Here is a 21,963-nt window from a genome sequence, read left to right as displayed (position 1 = left end):
TTCAATCAATCACCTAACTAAACCTACATGTAGACATTACCTCAAGTCACCCCAACTACCTCACTGGGGACTGGTACGCCTTGTATATAGCCTCGTTATTGTGATTTTGTTGTGTTACTATTTTCTTTATCCATTCGCAAATGTTATCCATTTTTAACTGTATTGTTGGGAAAGCGCTCGTAAGTAACCATTTCACAGTAAAATCTACACTTGTATTCGGTGCACGTAACAAATAAAATAACATTTGTAATTGGATCAACTCTGACCTGCTGAGCTACACCGCATTTGGTAATTAATCTTGAAGGCAGCGTTCTTTAATTGAAGAGCTCCTTCAAATGAAACCCTTGATTGGCAACACTTCAGCACACCAACAAAAGAGCTCCAATAAAACTTGCCTGTTGGTGCTCATCACAGCCATTATGGCATGAAATAATTTGGATAAAATGACTCTTGTAATCACAATAAACAGCTTTTGAAATGTTGGTAAAAAAAAAATACTACAGGTTGACAATAAAAATATTAAAAATAAAAGACAAGTGTATAATTAGTTAGCTTATTGAGGCTTAAGTTGGATATGCCAATGCAATGGAACTGCATTCACAATCCTTCATGGCCGCACCTTGAAAAGGTGAGAGGTCGACATCAGCCCAGTTATAACTGCTGGCAATACGGCAGCTCTCTTTCAGTGCGTCCAGATTGGGGTACCAGTCAGAGGGCAGACCTGCAAACACAGAGGGGAGCACAGATATGTTTTTAGAGGCTGGAGAGGAACCAGCATTTAATTTTTTTTTTTTTTGCAACAGTACTCTACTTTGGCCACGGGGTGGAGTCGGTTTCCTCTGAAAAGGTTGCAGGGCTCCAGAGGTACTGTCTGCTGTCTGGATGCAGCATTTGCTTTGTTCTCATTACAGCAAACCGCATAAATCAGATAATAATTTACTGTCTGTTGACCAAAAGCAGGTCACTGTACTTAATGCAGAATAAATACTGAGGTAGCCAGGTCCAGCTGTGTCTCACTGGGTTATCTCTGAATGCATCTGAATGAGTGTGTGCGGTGCAGAGGAAAGAGGCAGGTCTTACCTGTGTTGCAGGCCATCTGTTGCTGGGCAGGATGGGGCTGGTGAGCCAGGCTCTGGTGCTGCTGCTGCTGGGAGGGGTGCTGGCCGTGCTGCTGGGCATGTTGGGAGGGGTGCGGGGTGTGCTGTGCGTGTTGGGAGGGGTGCGGCGTGTGCTGCTGCGGGTGCTGGGCGTGCGAGGGGTGCTGCCCATGCTGAGAGTGTGGAGGGTGCTGTGGGTGCTGGGTGTGTTGGCCGTGTTGGCCATGTTGGTTGTGTGGGCCATGCTGGCCGTGCTGGGAGAGGTGCTGTGTGTGGGGCGAGCCGTGGCCCGGGTGGGTGTTCTGGCCAGGGAGCTGGGGAGGGTGGGACAGGGGCACCTGGCCACCGCTGCTGGAGTGGTTGTTTGTCAGGCTGTTCTGGGTGCTGATTGTGCCACTGGGGGAGTGCTGATAGGAGCAGGCGGTATGGGTCTGCTGGGACGACTCCGTTGGCATGCCCATCAAACCTGGAAGTCCATATACACACACAGTCATCCTTAATACTCTGTGCTTAGACAGTCATTATTTGATATAAACATACAATGCAACAAACTACAACGAACCACTTAAATATTGCAGATAAGTCATTAACACCAAGTGGGCTTGTAGGTTTCAGTTGTAAAAGCACCCATTCAAGTTAACGACGACAACATCATGCAATCAGTGGATCTGGGACTCCCTTGTTCAAGGAGCACTACACTTGACACAGCTGCCATTTTGAACGAGCAGCTAAAAAAAAGGAATGAGTGAGCAGCAGCAGAGCTTCTGAAAAAAAATCAGAGAGACCGAGCATTTCTTCTTCCGAACCCTGCAATTCTTTTGACACTTTTCATTGTGTTGCCGCAACTATTTTGAAAAACAAGCACGACTGGAGCGCAAACATCTGCACATCCAACAGCAATAATCTGAGTGTAGGGGAGCGGTTCTTAAGAGGCCCTGTCCATCACGGCTTTGGCACGGTAAAACCTATTTCACTGGAGTGCTTTTAGAGCCGACTCCAGCCCTGCCACAATCGCCCCCAGAACACTCACTGCAGGGGTGACAAAAGGTACATCTCTTATCGGCACAGAAAGCCCATTGTCCAACCAGGGAAATACAGAAAGCAATTAGCGCGCAGCCCCAGAATAATAATGCGAGCTCATTACCTATTATCAAAGCCGGTGAATTAGCTCACTGTCTACAGCACCAGGGTGTGAAATCCTCTCGCTCGCATATTTACACTTTTTAATTGCAAGGGCTTGTCTGACTAAGAGATTTCACTTTTATGCATATAAAAAAAAAGGTAACAACTTTAAACTAATGAAACCTAGATGATAGATTAAGGGAGAGGAACACTTTTGAAAACATTAGCATGAAATGCATTTGATTTGTGAAAGTAGGTTATACAAGAAAAAGCTTTGTCGGCGTTTGCCCATAACCCGCTTTTCAAGTGCTTTTTGTTCATCAGTCAATCAGATTACAAACAAGAAGCATTACGTTCTAAAGGGCTGCCAGGCTTTTTCGAGTGTCACACTTGATCCGACCCTGTGCAATAGTTCTATACCATTATGAATATCATTGTTATGGAAAATGCGCCAACAGACAGAGGTTTGATGCTGCAATCTTGTAATCATCTGAAAAAGAATAAATGTATACAACACCGTAAAGACATACGAGACTACAGGCAGAGTAACAACAAAGCTGCATTTACACGTTTACAAGACTGCATTATTCTGCTATGAACTCTGACTTATTTGTGCATTCGCATTGGGAATGAGGCCAGAGGATTTAGCATGTGGCTTTAGCACACCGTAGACCGTGTAAACAGCCATATGGATTTGCACTAGAGCTACTGTCTATCGAATCCCTACTCATCCAACCCACTTAACCTAATTAGTGCCAATTCCACTCTCCTTCGACCAACTGTTTAGTGCAAAACAAAGGCCATAGAATAATCCTGGTCTCTTGTGCACAAACTTGTCCACTACAGTACCTGATGTGTAACCCTTCTTGACGAGCACTCACCCTGTTGGCTGAAGGACTGCTCAAAGACAGACTTGTAAAGGCTGCGGAAGGAGGCACTGAGATCTTCAAAGTCGGAGAAGAGGAGTTGCTTGTCCCTCTCTGGCATACTGTACTGGGGCTGGGGCGGCTGCTGGAGGCTCATGGACTGAGACACTGACTCTTGATGGTTAGTCACCTGGGGAGGAAGAGAGAGCAGGAGAAATAGAGGAGAGATTAGAGATTTGGGAGCAGTGAATTAAATCTATTCTGCTCTGCTTAGAGAACCTGAGGGCTCTTATTTCAGTCATTCAGTACAAGCTAGCGGTCACACCTCAGTCTAAAACTAACCACAATACAAACCTATTCCAGACAGACTACAACTTTCACTTTAACTGTTGACAAGTGCTGATTACACCGTCAAACTGACTCTCGACTGGGAAACATACTTCTCAAAGACATCGACAGATATCTGCACATAGATCTGCTGGAGAACAAGAGAGAAAGTGAAACATTTCACGCAAAACATGATTATTTAGACCTACCTACCTACCTACCTACCTGCCTACCTACCTACCTTAGTCCACTAAGCTAATCGAACATCTGAGACATAATGGACATGTATAAGCAGCTAAATATCAGTGTTCAATCTTCAACCTACCAGCTACTTGCCTTTGACAGGCTTAATCCCTGCTTGCAGCCTCATCCCAAATAGTAACCAACATCAACACTAAGCCAATAACTCAGATGGCCGGCAAAATGTATTTAAAACAAAATCAATACCAAAGCCTTGTACAAACAACCATTCATTTTAGTCATGTACAGCATATGCCTGGGGGTCAATTTCTATCTGCTGGTGTATGAGAGTGCAGGCAATGTTGTGCTCTAGCAAGACTCTCTAATGAAGTTTATCATGAGAAGAACACCACCAACATGGAGTCATCACTATTCTATAACTGAGGACACAAAAGTCTACATTATTTATCTCCGCATCAGAGGTAGCTTTTCAAGCCATACCAGGTTTAACATGTGAAGGACACTAATAACTGAGCCATCACTACACTATCGCTAGGGAGACTATTTAAATTCACGTATGTGTTGGAGGCCACATTATTTACAACAGCAAAGGCTTTGAAGCAATACTCGTGGGCTACGGTATAGATTGCCTTGCTATAGAATCCAGTCGGTGTGGCTGGCTGAAGTGAGGCAGTAATAAGAGACTGGTCTCAGCAGCACTGGAGAAACATCCATCAGTCTGAACAGATCGATGCAGAGAGCCTGGAGCAGAGAGCACCCTGGGAAGCGGAAGGACCACACCAAAGAAGGGGGCATCTCTGGTGGGAGGACATCACAGGCAGCAGCTCTCCAAGAACGTGTAGAGATATATCTTGCCCTTAACCACCCCCCCCTCCCCCCACCCCCCTGGTCAGGGGCACTGCAATCAGAGTGGAGCTGCTTCACTGTGTTAAAGTTCCAGGCTTTCAGCTAACTAACCGCTATGTAACTGTGATACTGAGGTTAGGGATCGGCATGCACAGTCTAATTGACTATGTCTAGCGGTGATGCAGATGGTAGCGGTTTAAGGATCTGTCTTAGAAGTATATAGTTGTCAGTGTGATTACAGATTGACATACATAGTCTAAATTACTGCATGTCTAGCTGTGATACAGTGGCAGTGATTTGTGGTGTTTCTTTGGTCTTAGCTAGTGTTTAGCCGGGGCACTGTGGTTAGAGGTTGATATACAGTGCATTCGGAAAGTATTCAGACCCCTTAACTCTCTGAATTTTGTTACGTTACAATCTTATTCTAAAATTGATTAAATGCCCCCCCCCAAATCTACACACAATACCCCATAATGACAAAGCAAAAACAGTTCAACATTTTTTTGCAACCATCACATTTACATAAGTATTCAGACCCTTTACTCAGTACTTTGTTGCAGCACCTTTGGCAGCGATTACAGCCTCAAGTCTTCTTGGGTATGACGCTACAAGCTTGGCACACCTGTATTTGGGGAGTTTCTCCCATTCTTCTCTACAGATCCTCTCAAGCTCTGCAGGTTGGATCAATTATTTATAAAAAAATAAAAACTGAAATATCACATTTACATAAGCATTTAGACCCTTTACTCAGTACTTTGTTGAAGAACATCAAATCTACTTTTATTGTCACTTACACATGGTTAGCAGATGTTAATGCAAGTAGCGAAATTCTTGTACCTTTGGTAGCGATTACAGCCACATGTCGTCTTGGGGCTGACGCAACAAGCTTGACATACCTGTATTTTGGAAGTTTCTCCCATTCTTCTCTGCAGATCCTCTCAAGCTCTGTCAGGAAGGGATGGGGAGCATTGCTGCACAGCTATTTTCAGGTCTCTCCAGAGATGTTCGATCGAGTTCAAGTCCGGGCTCTGGCTGGGCCACTCAAGGACATTCAGAGACTTGTCCCAAAGCCACTCCTGCATTGTCTTGGCTGTGTGCTTAGGGTCATTGTCCTGTTGGAAGGTGAATATTCGCCCCAGCTCTGGAGCAGGTTTTCATCAAGGATCTCTGTACTTTGCTCCGTTCAGCTTTCCCCTCGATCCTGAGTAGTCTCCCAGTCCCTGTCGCTGAAAAACATTCCCACAGTATGACGCTGCCACCACCATGCTTCACCATAGGGATGGCGCAAGGTTTCCCCCCCAGACGTGATGCTTGGCATTCAGGCCAAGGATCAGACCAGGGAATGTTGTTTCTCATGGTCTGAGAAAATGTAGGTGCCTTTTGGAAAACGCCAAGCTGGTTTTCATGTGCCTTTTACTGAGGAGTGGCTTCCGTCTGACCACTCTACCATAAATGTCTGATTGGTGGAGTGCTGCAGAGATGGTTGTCATTCTGGAAGGTTCTCCCATCTCCACAGAGGAACTCTGGAGCTCTGTCAGAGTGACCATCGGGTTCTTGGTCACCTCCCTGACCAAGGCACTACTCCCCCGATTGCTCAGTTTGGCCGGGCGGCCAGCTCTAGGATGAGTCTTGGTGGTTCCAAACTTCTTCCATTTAAGAATGGAGGCCACTGTGTTCTTGGGGACCTTCAATGCTGTAGAAATGTTTTGGTACCCTTTCCCAGATCTGTGCTTTAACGAAATCCTGTTTCGGAGCTCAACGGACAATTCCTTTGACCTCATGGCTTAGTTTTTGCTCTGACAAGCACTGTCAACTGTGGGACCTTAAATAGACAGGTGTGTGCCTTTCCAAATCATGTCCAATGAATTGAATTTACCCCAGGTGGACTCCAATCAAGTTGTAGATCCATCAAGGATGATCAATGGATACAGGATGCACTTGAGCTCAATTTCGAGTCTCATAGCAAAGGGTCTGAATTCTTACGTAAATAAGGTATTGTTTTGTTGTTTTTTTAAATGTGCAAATAAAATTAAATGTAAACCTGTTTTCACTTTGTCATTATGAGGTATTTTATGTAGATTGATGAAGGAACAAAAATTATTTAATCAATTTTAGAATAAGGGTGTAACGTAACAAAATATGGATAAAGTCAAGGGGTCTGAATACTTTCGGAATGCACTGCACATGGTCTAAATTGTATCTAGCTGGAATCTTGAAGTCGTTTGCGGTGCTTGGTCTGAGAAGTGTGTAGAGCTGTAGCAATGTGGTTAGAGGTTGCAGTGCAACGTCTTACCGGTGTGTAGCTGTGCACGCTGCTAACACTGTTTAGATTGACTGAGGCCAGACTCTGGTCAGACAGGCTGTTGTTAAGGCTGCTTCTTGGGCTGTCACTCCCATCCTGATCTGGGTTGTATAATGCCACCTGAAATAAGATGAAGGCACTGCATTAGCTTTTCTTGCATACCACACATCACACATCCTGGAGATCCACCAACAGGGTTTTTAATGCATTGACTGCATGCCATCTAAAATCATTATCATTCTGACGGTAAAAATGCATGCAAATCAGTTTGGTTCCGTAACAAACTGAATTTGGTTTGTGTGTCTAGGAATTCGATACCTGTGTGCGCGTAAAGCTTTTGTGTACTGGATGTTATCACTTGTCATTACTGCAGAGCGCTTTCTCTGAACCGAGATGGTGGCTGGCCTGGAACACCTTTACTGAGGCTACACAGCCAGCAGAGCCCCAGGGGTCCCTTCTGAATGAGTGTCCAGGTAAAGGCTCTTCTCTCTGGGTAGGTAAAGTGGGACCGCCCCCTTCTTCACTAAAGGTCACACTACTGGCTGTGTCAGACCCATCTGCTCACAGTGCGCAAATCGGTTTGGGACAGCCAACAAAGGTCTTCAACGCAACCGAGACCATGACCTTTCAATACAGCAACGCAAGCAGCCAGAGCACTTAAACACTTTATTATCATCATCTGAAAAAGGTTTTGCTAAGGGGAAAAAAGTGTATTGTGGCATAACACAACAGACCGCAAATAAGTAGCATTGGTGGTAGAAACAATCTGGTAATGAATATAATGAGATCCGGAGAGAATAGCTGTTGTGTTCAGTTTTTTCCATTGTGTGGAATGGCAGCTATGTGGGATGCTGCTAGCTGGTGTGTGTGCAGGGTTTCTCCTCATACGCATTGTGGCCACCACCGCAACATTTTTTACAATAAAAAAAACTAAACTTGGGATGGTATAATGTTTTCTGTGAAAACGTAAACGACTAAAACAGATAAAGTACGTAGAAAAGATAATGGACACACACACACACACACACATATTTTGTAAATAAGATCATCTTTGAGAACTAACAATCACCAAAATAAAAACAAAGACAGTCACAGAGTATCAGAAATTCCATAAATGGCATGGGGTCCCTATTGATTTTTTTATGCTATCTGAGTGACTAACATTATAAGAACAAGGCATAAGCCATGGCAAAATGTGTAGAATTGCAGGAAATTTGCCTTAGAAACAGCAACATTGTGTCTCTGCATCCAAGAAGGCCTCTAAACCCTCCCCCCACTAACTACACCACCGCAGCTGAAAAAAATCCTTGGGGAAACACTGGTGTGACAGACCATGCAGATCTTGGCAGCCTCAGCCTGGATGGTGCTGGTGATGAATCCGAGTCTTGCCCAGTGGCCGGTCGGGGCTGCCTGCTCATCAGGCTGAGTGGAACAAGGCTGGGCTCTGTGCTCTGCACAATGAGACATGCAGCCCTTGGGCCGAGTGTCTGTGGCCCTGCCTGCGCCCTCTCTATAGCTCCCTCTGTCTAACACACAACAGCAGGACATGGCTGCTTTCCTTTCTGAGGCCAGAGGGAAGTCCAGGCCTGACTGCCCTCCAGTACTTGTGCGTGATTGAGCATGACGGGCACAATGGAAGTCACAAAAGTGAAAACCCAGCAAATCTCAAACCAGGAAAGCTAAATCAAACCAAACGTTCAAAGTACGTATTATCTATTATGAAAGAAAACAAATAACATTCAAACCCAGATCGAGCTGTTGTCCTTATTGTTATGTCGCCAGTCTGAGCACAGACACCTCTTAACTCAGTTTGATCCGTCTGTCATTCTAAGCTCTCAATTTCTCAGCTAGAGAATGACACAAATGTTGTGCTTTAATGACAACAGTCAGAAGAGAGAGCATTGAATCCAGCATTGTATTGTATTGTGTGTGTGGGGTGGGGGAAGGGGATTCAAGAGAAGCTCATTAGTCGACTCTAGCCTTCCACCACTCAGTGTGGGCTGGGCTCCAGTGTTCATTAGCGTGAATGGGGAACTCAATGAGCGGCTAAGACTGAGGGCTTAGGCACGTCTGAGAATCAGCACTACAATGCTGATCAAACTCAGTGCGCTGCAGAAATATAAATGGTATGTGTAATGAAGTCATAAAAGAGGCTTTTAGCCTTAAGCTGCTCGCCATAAATCTATTTTTACTCTCCTCATCCATAAAGTGTGATAATTTCCAAACCTCACTGCTCTGTGGGTTTAAACAGACCCTAGAGACCAGGGAGTCAAGACGCCCACTTGAGCATGTACCCCACACAGTCACAGACCAGCACTCAATGTCATCATGTCTCTCACACACATGCACTGCTCACCCCCCCCCACACACATACAGCCCACCCCTCACACACACACTCACAGCCCCCCCCCACACACACACACACTCTCAGCCCCCCCCACACACACACACACTCTCAGCCCCCCCCACACACACACTCACAGCCCCCCCCACACACACTCTCAGCCCCCCCCACACACACTCACAGCCCCCCCCCACACACTCACAGCCCACCCCTCACACAGCCCACCTCACAGCTCACCCCCCCACACACACACAGCTCACCCCCCCACACAGCTCACCCCCCCACACAGCTCACCCCACACACACACACACACAGCTCACCCCACACACACACACACACAGCTCACCCCACACACACACACACACACACAGCTCACCCCACCCCCACAGCCCACACACACAGCTCACCCCACACACACACACAGCTAGCTCACCCCACACACACACAGCTAGCTCACCCCACACACACACAGCCCACCCCCACAACTCACCCCCCACCCCTTCCCCCCACACACAGCTCCCCCCACACACACAGCTCACAGCCCACCCCTCACACTCAGAGCCCACCCCTCACACTCACAGCCCACTCCACAGCTCACAGCCCACTCCACAGCTCACAGCCCACCCACACAGCTCCCCCCCACACACACAGCTCTCCCCCCCACACACACAGCTCACCCCCCCACACACACAGCTCACCCCCCCACACACACAGCTCACCCCCCCACACAGCTCACCCCCACACACACACAAAACTCACCCCACAACTCACTCCCCCACACAACTCACCCCCCCCCCACACACACACACACAGTTCACCCCCCCACAGCTCACCCCACACACACACACACACACACAACTTCCCCCCACAACTCACTCCCCCACAAAGCTCACCCCCCCCCACACACACAGCTCACCCCCCCCACACACACACGGCTCACCCCCCCACATACACACAGCTCACCCCCCACATACACACAGCTCACCCCCTACACACACAGCTCACCCCCTACACACACAGCTCACCCCCCCCCACACACACACACACACAGAGAGCTCATCCCCTCACACACAGTGCTCACCCCCTCACACACACAGCTCACCCCCTCACACACACACACACACACAGCTCACCCCCTCACACACACAGCTCACCCCCCCCCACACACAGCTCACCCCCCCCCCACACACAGCTCACCCCCCCACACACACAGCTCACCCCCCCCACACACACAGCTCACCCCCCACACACACACACCTCACCCCCCACACACACACACACACCTCACCCCCCCATACACACCTCACCCCAACCCCCCATACACACCTCACCCCCCCACACACACACCTCACCCCCCCATACACACACACACAGCTCACCCCCCCACACACACAGCTCACCCCACCCCCACAGCCCACACACACACAGCTCACCCCACACACACACACACACACACAGCTAGCTCACCCCACCCCCACAGCTCACCCCACCCCCACAGCTCACCCCACCCCCACAGCCCCCCCACACACACAGCCCCCACCCCCCACACACAGCTCCCCCCCACACACACAGTTCACCCCACCCCCACAGCCCACACACACACAGCTCACCCCACACACACACACACACACACAGCTAGCTCACCCCACCCCCACAGCTCACCCCACCCCCACAGCTCACCCCACCCCCACAGCCCCCCCACACACACAGCCCCCACCCCCCACACACAGCTCCCCCCACACACACACAGCTCACAGCCCACCCCTCACACCCCACCTCACAGTTCACCCCCCCCACACAGCACTCACCCCACACCCCACCCACACAGCTCCCCCCCACACACACAGCTCACCCCCACACACACAGTTCACCCCACAACTCACTCCCCCACAAAGCTCACCCCCCCACAGACAGCTCACCCCCCCACATACACACAGCTCACCCCCCACACACACAGAGAGAGCTCACCCCCCCACACACACACACAGAGAGCTCACCCCCCCACACACACACAGAGAGCTCACCCCCCCACAAAGCTCACCCCCCCCCCACACACAGCTCACCCCCCCCCACACACAGCTCACCACCCCCCCACACACAGCTCACCACCCCCCCACACACACACAGCTCACCACCCCCCCCACACACACACAGCTCACCCCCCCACACACACACAGTTCACCCCCCCACACACACACAGCTCACCCCACACACACACAGCTCACCCCCCACACACACAGCTCACCCCCCACACACACAGCTCACCCCCCCACACACACAGCTCACCCCCCCACACACACACAGCTCACCCCCCCCACCCCCACAGCTCACCCCCCCCACCCCCACAGCTCACCCCCCACACACACAGCTCACCTCACCCCCCCCCACACACACAGCTCACCTCACCCCCCCCCCCACACACACACACAGCTCACCTCACCCCCCACACACACACACACACACCACACAGCTCACCTCACACCCCCCCCCCACACACACACACAGCTCACCTCACCCCCCACACACACACACACAGCTCACCTCACCCCCCCCACACACACACACACAGCTCACCTCACCCCCCACACACACACACACACAGCTCACCTCACCCCCCACACACACACACACACAGCTCACCTCACCCCCCACACACACACACACACACAGCTCACCTCACCCCCCACACACACACACACACACAGCTCACCTCACCCCCCCCACACACCACAGCTCACCTCACCCCCCCACACACACACACAGCTCACCTCACCCCCCCCACACACACACACAGCTCACCTCACCCCCACACCCCCCCACACACACACAGCTCACCTCACCCCCCACACACACACAGCTCACCTCACCCCCACACACCACACACACACACAGCTCACCTCACCCCCCCACACAAACACACACAGCTCACCTCACCCCCCCACACACACACACACACAGCTCACCTCACCCCCCACACACACAGCTCACCTCACCCCCCCCACACACACAGCTCACCTCACCCCCCCCACACACACACAGCTCACCTCACCCCCCACACACACACACACACAGCTCACCTCACCCCCCACACACAGCACACACACAGCTCACCTCACCCCCCCACACACACACACAGCTCACCTCACCCCCCACACACACACACAGCTCACCTCACCCCCCCACACACACACAGCCCACCTCACTCCCCCCCACACACACACAGCCCACCTCACCCCCCCCCCCACACACACACAGCTCACCTCACCCCCCCACACACACACAGCTCACCTCACCCCCACCCCACACAGCTCACCTCACCCCACAGCTCACCTCACCCCCCCACACACACACAGCTCACCTCACCCCCCACACACACACACAGCTCACCTCACCCCCCACACACACACACAGCTCACCTCACCCCCCACACACACACACAGCTCACCTCACCCCCCACACACACACACACAGCCCACCTCACCCCCCCCCCACACACACACAGCCCACCTCACCCCCCCCCCACACACACACACAGCTCACCTCACCCCCCCACACACACACAGCTCACCTCACCCCCCACACACACACACAGCTCACCTCACCCCCCCACACACACACACAGCTCACCTCACCCCCCCACACACACACACAGCTCACCTCACCCCCCCACACACACACAGCCCACCTCACCCCCCCCCCACACACACACAGCTCACCTCACCCCCCCACACACACACAGCTCACCTCACCCCCCCCCACACACACACAGCTCACCTCACCCCCCCACACACACAGCTCACCTCACCCCCCACACACACACACAGCTCACCTCACCCCCCACACACACACACAGCTCACCTCACCCCCCACACACACACACACAGCCCACCTCACCCCCCCCCCCCACACACACACAGCCCACCTCACCCCCCCCCACACACACACACACACACAGCTCACCTCACCCCCACACACACACACACAGCTCACCTCCCCCCCCCACACACACACACACACACACACAGCTCACCTCACCCCCCCCACACACACACACAGCTCACCTCACCCCCCCACACACACACACAGCTCACCTCACCCCCCCCACACACACACAGCTCACCTCACCCCCCACACACACACACAGCTCACCTCACCCCCCACACACACACAGCTCACCCCCCCACACACACACAGCTCACCTCACCCCCCCACACACACAGCTCACCTCACCCCCCCCACACACACACACACACACAGCTCACCTCACCCCCCCACACACACACACACACACAGCTCACCTCACCCCCCCCCCACACACACACAGCTCACGTCACCCCCCACACACACACACACAGCTCACCTCACCCCCCCACACACAGCTCACCTCACCCCCCCACACACACACACAGCTCACCTCACCCCCCCCCACACACACACAGCTCACCTCACCCCCCCCACACACACACACAGCTCAACTCACCCCCCAACACACACACAGCTCACCTCACCCCCCACACACACACACAGCTCACCTCACCCCCCCCCACACACACACAGCTCACCTCACCCCCCTACACACACACAGCTCACCTCACCCCCCTACACACACACAGCTCACCTCACCCCAACACACACACACAGCTCACCTCACCCCCCCCACACACAGCTCACCTCACCCCCCACACACACACACACACAGCTCACCTCACCCCCCCACACACACACACACAGCTCACCTCACCCCCCACACACAGCTCACCTCACCCCCCCACACACACACAGCTCACCTCACCCCACACACACACACAGCTCACCTCACCCCCACACACACACACACACACAGCTCACCTCACCCCCCCCACACACACACAGCTCACCTCACCCCCCCCACACACACACAGCTCACCTCACCCCACCCCCCACACACACACAGCTCACCTCACCCCCCACACGCACACAGCTCACCTCACCCCCCACACGCACACAGCTCACCTCACCCCCCACACGCACACAGCTCACCTCACCCCCCACACGCACACCTCACCCCCCACACGCACACAGCTCACCTCACCCCCCCACACGCACACAGCTCACCTCACCCCCCACACGCACACAGCTCACCTCACCCCCCCCACACACACACACAGCTCTGCCCCCCACACACACATACACACACACACCTCACCCCCCCCACACACACACAGCTCACCCCCCCACACACACAGCTCACCCCCCCCACACACACAGCTCACCCCCCCACACACAGCTCACCCCCCCACACACACACAGCTCACCCTCCCACACACAGCTCACCCCCCCACACCTCACCCCCCCCACACACACAGCTCACCCCCCCCACACACACACAGCTCACCCCCCCACACACAGCTCACCCCCCCACACACAGCTCACCCCCCCACACACACACAGCTCACCCCCCCTACACACACACAGCTCACCCCCCCACACAGCTCACCCCCCCACCCACACACACACACAGCTCACCCCCCACACACACACAGCTCACCCCCCACACACACACAGCTCACCCCCCGCACACACACAGCTCACCCCCCCCACACACACAGCTCACCCCCCCCCCCCACACACACACACAGCTCACCCCCCCCACACACACAGCTCACCCCCCACACACACACACACACACAGCTCACCCCCCCCCACACACAGCTCACCCCCCACACACACACAGCTCACCCCCCACACACACACCTCACCCCCCACACACACACACCTCACCCCCCCCCCACACACACACACACACACACCTCACCCCCGCACACACACAGCTCACCCCCCGCACACACACAGCTCACCCCCCCACACACACACACAGCTCACCCCCCCCCACACACACCTCACCCCCCCACACACACACACACACACACCTCACCCCCCACACACACACACAGCTCACCCCCCCGCACACACACACACACACCTCACCCCCCCCACACACACACACAGCTCACCCCCGCACACACACACAGCTCACCCCCGCACACACACACAGCTCACCCCCCCGCACACACACACAGCTCACCCCCCCCGCACACACACAGCTCACCCCCCCGCACACACACAGCTCACCCCCCCGCACACACACAGCTCACCCCCCCCCACACACACACCCCCCCGCACACACACAGCTCACCCCCCGCACACACACAGCTCACCCCCCCGCACACACACAGCTCACACACACAGCTCACACACACAGCTCACACACACAGCTCACACACACAGCCCACCCCCCCACAGCTCACACACACAGCCCACCCCCCCACAGCTCACACACACAGCTCACCCCCCCACACACACACACAGCTCACCCCCCACACACACAGCTCACCCCCCCACACACACAGCTCACCCCCCCACACACACAGCTCACCCCCCCCCCCACAGCTCACCCCCCCCCCCACAGCTCACCCCTCCCCCCACACAGCTCACCCCCCCCCCACACACAGCTCACCCCCCCCCACACACACACAGCTCCCCCCCACACACACACACACACAGCTCCCCCCCCCACACACACACAGCTCCCCCCCCCCACACACACACAGAGCTCCCCCCCACACACACACACAGAGCTCCCCCCCCCACACACACACACAGAGCTCCCCCCCCCACACACACACACAGAGCTCCCCCCCCACACACACACACACAGAGCTCCCCCCCCCCACACACACACACAGAGCTCCCCCCCCCCACACACACACACAGAGCTCCCCCCCCACACACACACACACAGAGCTCCCCCCACACACACACACACACACACACACACACAGAGCTCACCCCCCCACACACACACACACAGAGCTCACCCCCCCACACACACACCACAGCTCACCCCCCCACACACACACACACAGCTCACCCCCCCCACACACACACAGCTCACCCCCCCCACACACACACACACACAGCTCACCCCCCCCCCCCACACACACACACAGCTCACCCCCCCCCCCCCACACACACACACAGCTCACCCCCCCCCCCACACACACACACAGCTCACCCCCCCCCCCACACACACACACACACACACAGCTCACCCCCCCCCCCCCCACACACACACACAGCTCAGCTCCCCCCCACACACACACACACAGCTCCCCCCCACACACACACACAAAGCTCCCCCCCCCCACACACACAGAGCTCCCCCCCCCACACACACACACAGAGCTCCCCCCCACACACACACACAGAGCTCACCCCCCACACACACACAGAGCTCACCCCCCCACACACACACACAGAGCTCACCCCCCCCACACACACACAGCTCACCCCCCCCCCCACACAGCTCACCCCCCCCCCCACACACACACACACACAGCTCACCCCCCCCCCCCACACACACACACACACAGCTCACCCCCCCCCCACACACACACAGCTCACCCCCCCCCCACACACACACACACACACAGCTCACCCCCCCCCCCCACACACACACAGCTCACCCCCCCCCCCCCACACACACACACAGCTCACCCCCCCCCCCCCCCACACACACACACACAGCTCACCCCCCCCCCCCACACACACACACAGCTCACCCCCCCCCCCCCACACACACACAGCTCACCCCCCCCCCCCACACACACACACACACAGCTCACCCCCCCCCCCCACACACACACACACACAGCTCACCCCCCCCCCCCCCCCACACACACACACACACACACACACAGCTCACCCCCCCCCCCCACACACACACACACACAGCTCACCCCCCCCCCACACACACACACAGCTCACCCCCCCCCCCCCCCACACACACACACAGCTCACCCCCCCCCCCCCCCCCACACACACACACAGCTCACCCCCCCACACACACAGCCTCAACACAGCTCCCCCATGTACACAGCAACTCCCTCAACAATAACTCCTGATGCGTGTTTGGTGGTAGCAAGTCAGTGTGTGATATTCTTAGCCATGAATTAGGTAAAAAGCTAGGGGTGTCTTTTACATGAGAGTTTAATCTGGAGCATGAGAGACGGATTATGAAATCAAAGCGAGATTCACCCAGGTGTCGCTGACAATGCCAGCCAGTGTTCTGCAGAATCCCTCTTCAGGGGTTTTAAGAGGGAGAGAAGCAAAGCACAGGGCCAGACGTTTCCTCAGTAAAACACACGTCTTCCTACAATCCCCCTTCCTTTATCACACTAGTGCCCGACTTCCGTCTCATTCACGCCACTGCAAACGGCTACCTCAGAACAGAGAAACGATGTGCGTTTGTTTCAGAGGGAACGAGAGCGAGAGGAAGAGGGCTAACTTGAGAAATGTCTGCGGGATAGTGGTAACTATCGCTGGTTCTGTAGCCCTGACAACCTCACACTGACCTCTCAGAGAAGGCGGGAATTTGAGAGAGAGAATTCCTGTGGTTTGGCACAGTGCACTGAAAGAGGCGTGGCCAGTTGTGTATTTACAGTGTACTACAATGAGAAACGAGCTCCCTGGCAAGAGCAGGGCTCCGATCTGCTGCTGCTACTTCTCCTATCCACTTGATCTTCGCATAGCAGCAGTTACAAGCAGGAGAACAAAAGACACATAATAACATCCTCTCACACACACAGCCCTGCTGTAACCTTGCCTGGAGCGAGCATGTTCAGAAGATTGGTTTTCCTGCTCATGATTCTTAGCATGTGTGAAATCTTAACGGCTGTTGTTATCCCGTGGAGGACGTCCGTGTTAAAATGCCCAACTGAGGTTTGAAACCCCGGCAAATCAATGACAAGTGCTTATTTGTTGAGATGAGAGGAGGAAAGACAGACATGTGGGTTTACAGTGCCCCCCCCCCCCACCCACCCACCACCACCCACCCCAAAGACAACGGGCAGCCACTCACACAAACAAGACTCCTCTAACTGCACACTGATTTTACACACACACAGAGACTGCACATCCCACCACAACTACCAGCGCCTCCCACCCGTTTACATTAAACCCAGTCTTTTTTTATGCCTGCTGCAGTAAATTAATAAGCGACTTGCAGGCTTTTTAAAAAGTACTCCAGAGAGCTGCCCCCACTGGGCCTAGAGGAGAGGGCTTAAGGTTAAAAAGCCTATTTCAATATCAGAGTGAACAGCACACTCAGAGCCAACAGCTTGCAGTCCCTGTGGTTTCTCCCCCTCTCTGCAGTATCGGCCCCACCCACACACACACCCCTGCAGCAGAGAGGGTAATGTCCCCAACCACACCTGAAGGACAGAGGACTGGGCATCAACTTCCAGGTGTGTCGGCAAGGGGTTGGGAGTCAGTTCCATTTCTCCTCAACAAGTAAACCAGATTCCAATTGGACATTTTCTTCATGGAAATGAGAAATGTCAGTGTACTTCCTGAATTGAGCCCCAACCCTTGTGTGTAGAGTATCACATTGTAAAGTCTGTGTGTAGTGGTGTCGATCATATTGCAGAACGGCCAAGTATCGATACCGTATCGCACAGTACGAGTAATCCCTAGTTGTGGTGTTGTGTGTGTGTGTGTGTGTGTGTGTGTGTGTGTGAGCGGAATGAAGCTGGAGAGGAGCGTGCCTAATTTGGCTGGAGCGGATTTAAAAAAAATGTTGGCTCGACCTTCTCCCCCACTCCAATTTTGCTCCGGTACCACTCAGCCACGAGCTCTGGGCATGCTCTGCCCAGCATTTTGCTTCATTTCCTTCATCCCAGTTCTTAAAAAAATAAAAATAAATAAATAAATCAGGGCCTGGCGTTGTATTTATTTAGCCTAACCCACCACTAATGCGCAGAGATGTTGATGTGAGTCGACGGAGAAATAGGTCACACGGCCTGTGTTATTGACGGCAAGACAACGAATGAGGCGATGCAGCAGCAACGGAGACGTTTGGATTTCTATACAGGCTATTGTTAAAAGAGGAGTCTAAGTTTGTAACCGTCCATCAACTGTAGAATGTGAGCGCAGCTACAACTGAAGGATCTGATTATCAATTGAAAAATAAAAAATTCAATTTAACACATCAGGTAGGTTCTTGTTGAATTGCCTGCCCTACAACATGTTGAATTGTTGCCGATTGTTATGATAGCCTACTTCAAAACCAAATGGTTGCTGGGGTGACTATGAAATTATATTTTAAATCCAAAATTTGAGACAATTTGGAGCAGCATTTATTATATTTTTTTTGGAGCCGAGGAAAAGGACATTGACCGTTCTGTGAGCAACAAAGGGGGATTTCTGACCGCTCAACTCCGCTCGCATACTCACCACTACAGTATTTTTGTATACAGTGCTTCTTGTGCTGCATTGCAGCTGTGCGTTAGTGTGAGATGTACTGGAAAGAATCTGTAAATGTGTGTGTGTGTGTGTGTTTATCCCAGTTGAGTGCTACTCTCAGGGGGGGAATAAGCTGTGGGTGGTTGGGTGTAAGGAGGGAGGGTCAGGGCGGTGCAGTGTGTGCAGGTGCATGCTGGGAAGGTACCTTGTTCGTCACAGTGTTGATTGCCAGCGTTGGAGAGGCACTTCCAGAGATCATACAGTCCATTCCCAAAGACTCTGACTCCAGGCTGTACGGTGTGGAAGCCTAGAGGAGGGAGACCAAAAATAAATCACTCTTTTAGCTAATTATCAAATAAAGGAGCACAAAAAAAAAAAACCGTTCTAAACTAATTATCAGAATGATACAGGACCTCAAGCCATAGGCGGAGGTAAAGGTCCTAACGCTCATGTTGCCGTGTTTGTTGGGAAGCTAGTTTTCCTTCCAGGCAATAGGGAGGGATGCAGATCTCCAGTATGGAAAATACACCAGGACCATTTATAAAACAACAAAAACGAGCAACACCTTTATTTAGGTCACATCTGAAATATTTCCAGAGGAGATGAAGAGAAGAGCACAGCCCCCATTGCTCCCTGCACGGCTCGGGCGCTCGGTCGGGGGAGATAACTCCACCACGCCTGTCTCCCAAAACTGCTTACTGTAAGAGGATTGGCTGGCAACAATACCATTTTTAATTCATGATAAACATAAATGAGATTTCACCATTTCTAATGTCGGAGGACTTAATGGGATGCCTTGTAGGCAGCCAGTCAAAACCGTAGGGGAGGATGGCGCGCACGTGTCATACCAACACAACATACATGTACAAAGTTGAGAGAGTGAACATTTGTCATGCTTTTGAATTACACAACAATGACTATATTTAAGCTCATTTACACAGCGTGTGTCACACACGCATAGAATGGAATGTGCGTTGCTCTATCCCTCTCCCTATCTTACAACCACAGATAGACAAACGGAGGCACACACACACACACACACACACACACACACACACACACACACACACACACACACACACACACACACACACACACACACGTGGGTGGTTAACGGAGTGAGTGGGTTTGCCTTTCCGCTTTGAGTCTTTGTGTCTTCGTCTCAGTGTTTCAACCGAAGCCTCACATGTCTCTTGTAGCCTATGGCGGGCCACACAGGGGAGGCCAGACTGCAGTAGCCAGGGAGGAAGGGATGGATGCCTAGGAGCCAGGTCAATCTGGGCAGTTGACTAAACCAGTATTATTACACTGGACACGACTCATGCATAATTAAAAGACAAACGCTCCCACTCAGAATAACCAGCCAGAGGACATTAATTGATGTTCGAAAAAATGTATTTGAAAAAATGTTTTGTATATACACACAAAAGTATGTGGACCTGGCCATTTCAGCCACACCCGTTCTTGACAGGTGTAAAAAAAAAGAAAAAAAAAAAGGCACAGACATGCAATCTCCATAGACAAACATTGGCAGTAGAACGGCCTTACTGGAGAGCTCAGTGACTCAACGTGGCACCGTTGTTACATTTCTGCCCTGGTCAACTGTAAGTGCTGTTACTGTGAAGCGGTAGGCCCAGCCGTGAAGTGGTAGGCCACACAAGCTCTCAGAACTGCCGAGCGCTGAAGCACGGAGAAAAAAAAAGGAAAAGCCTGTCCTCGGTTGCAACACTCACTACCGAGTTCCAAACTGCCTCTGGAAGCAACGCCAGCACAAGAACTGTTCATCGGGAGCTTCATGAAATGGGTTTCCATGGCCGTGCAGCCGCACTCAAGCCTAAGATCACCATGAGCAATGCCAAAAGTCGGCTGGAGTGGTGTCAAGCTCGCCGCCATTGCACTCTGGAGCAGTGGAAACGCATTCTCTGGAGTGATGAATCACGCTTCACCATCTGGCAGTGCGACAGCTGAATCTGGCGGACGCCAGGAGAAGGCTACCCGTCCCAATGCATAGGAGGAATAATGGTCTGGTGCCATTTTTCATGGTTCGGGCTACGCCCCTTAGTTCCAGTGAAGGGAAATTAACAGCATACAATGACATTTTAGATGATTCTCTGCTTCCAACTTTGTGGCATCAGTTTGGGGAAGCCCCTTTCCTGTTTCAGCATGACAATTCCCCATGCACAAAGCAAGGTCCATACAGAAATGGTTTGTCGAGATCAATGTGAAAGAACTTGACTGGCCTGCACTGAGCCTTTACCTCAACCCCATCTAACTCCTGTGGGATGAATTCGAACACTGACTGCAAGCCAAGCCTAATCTCCCAACATCAATGGCCTTCCCTGTAGCTCAGTTGGTAGAGCATGGTGTTTGCAACGCCAGGGTTGTGGGTTCGATTCCCACGGGGGGCCAGTATGAAAAAAATAAAATAAAAAATGTATGAAATGAAATGTAAGTTGCTCTGGATAAGAGCGTCTGCTAAATGACTAAAATGTAAATGTAAAATCAATGCCTATCCTCACTAATTCTCTTGTGGCTGAATGGAAGCAAGTCCCTGCAGCAATGTTCAAACATCTAGTG

At 52.7% G+C, this 21,963-nt stretch overlaps 1 protein-coding gene across 1 annotated transcript in view; it reads right to left on the bottom strand.

Moving 5' to 3' along the window:
- The window catches only part of foxj3 (forkhead box J3), an 86,154-nt gene that overhangs the window by 5,030 nt on the left and 59,161 nt on the right, over positions 1-21,963 (bottom strand). Inside the window, exons 5-9 of the mRNA XM_029694761.1 lie at positions 19,592-19,693; positions 6,753-6,881; positions 3,101-3,275; positions 1,081-1,563; positions 620-721 (exon numbers count right to left, since the gene is read on the bottom strand). Of these exons, the coding sequence (XP_029550621.1) occupies positions 620-721; positions 1,081-1,563; positions 3,101-3,275; positions 6,753-6,881; positions 19,592-19,693 (991 nt within the window). The remainder of the gene's footprint in view (positions 1-619; positions 722-1,080; positions 1,564-3,100; positions 3,276-6,752; positions 6,882-19,591; positions 19,694-21,963) is intronic.

This window comes from Salmo trutta, chromosome 16 (genome assembly GCF_901001165.1).
Source record: "Salmo trutta chromosome 16, fSalTru1.1, whole genome shotgun sequence".
Lineage (NCBI taxonomy): Eukaryota > Metazoa > Chordata > Actinopteri > Salmoniformes > Salmonidae > Salmo > Salmo trutta.
Note: the sequence above shows the minus strand (reverse complement) of the source record. Positions and strands in the feature narration are given on the sequence as shown.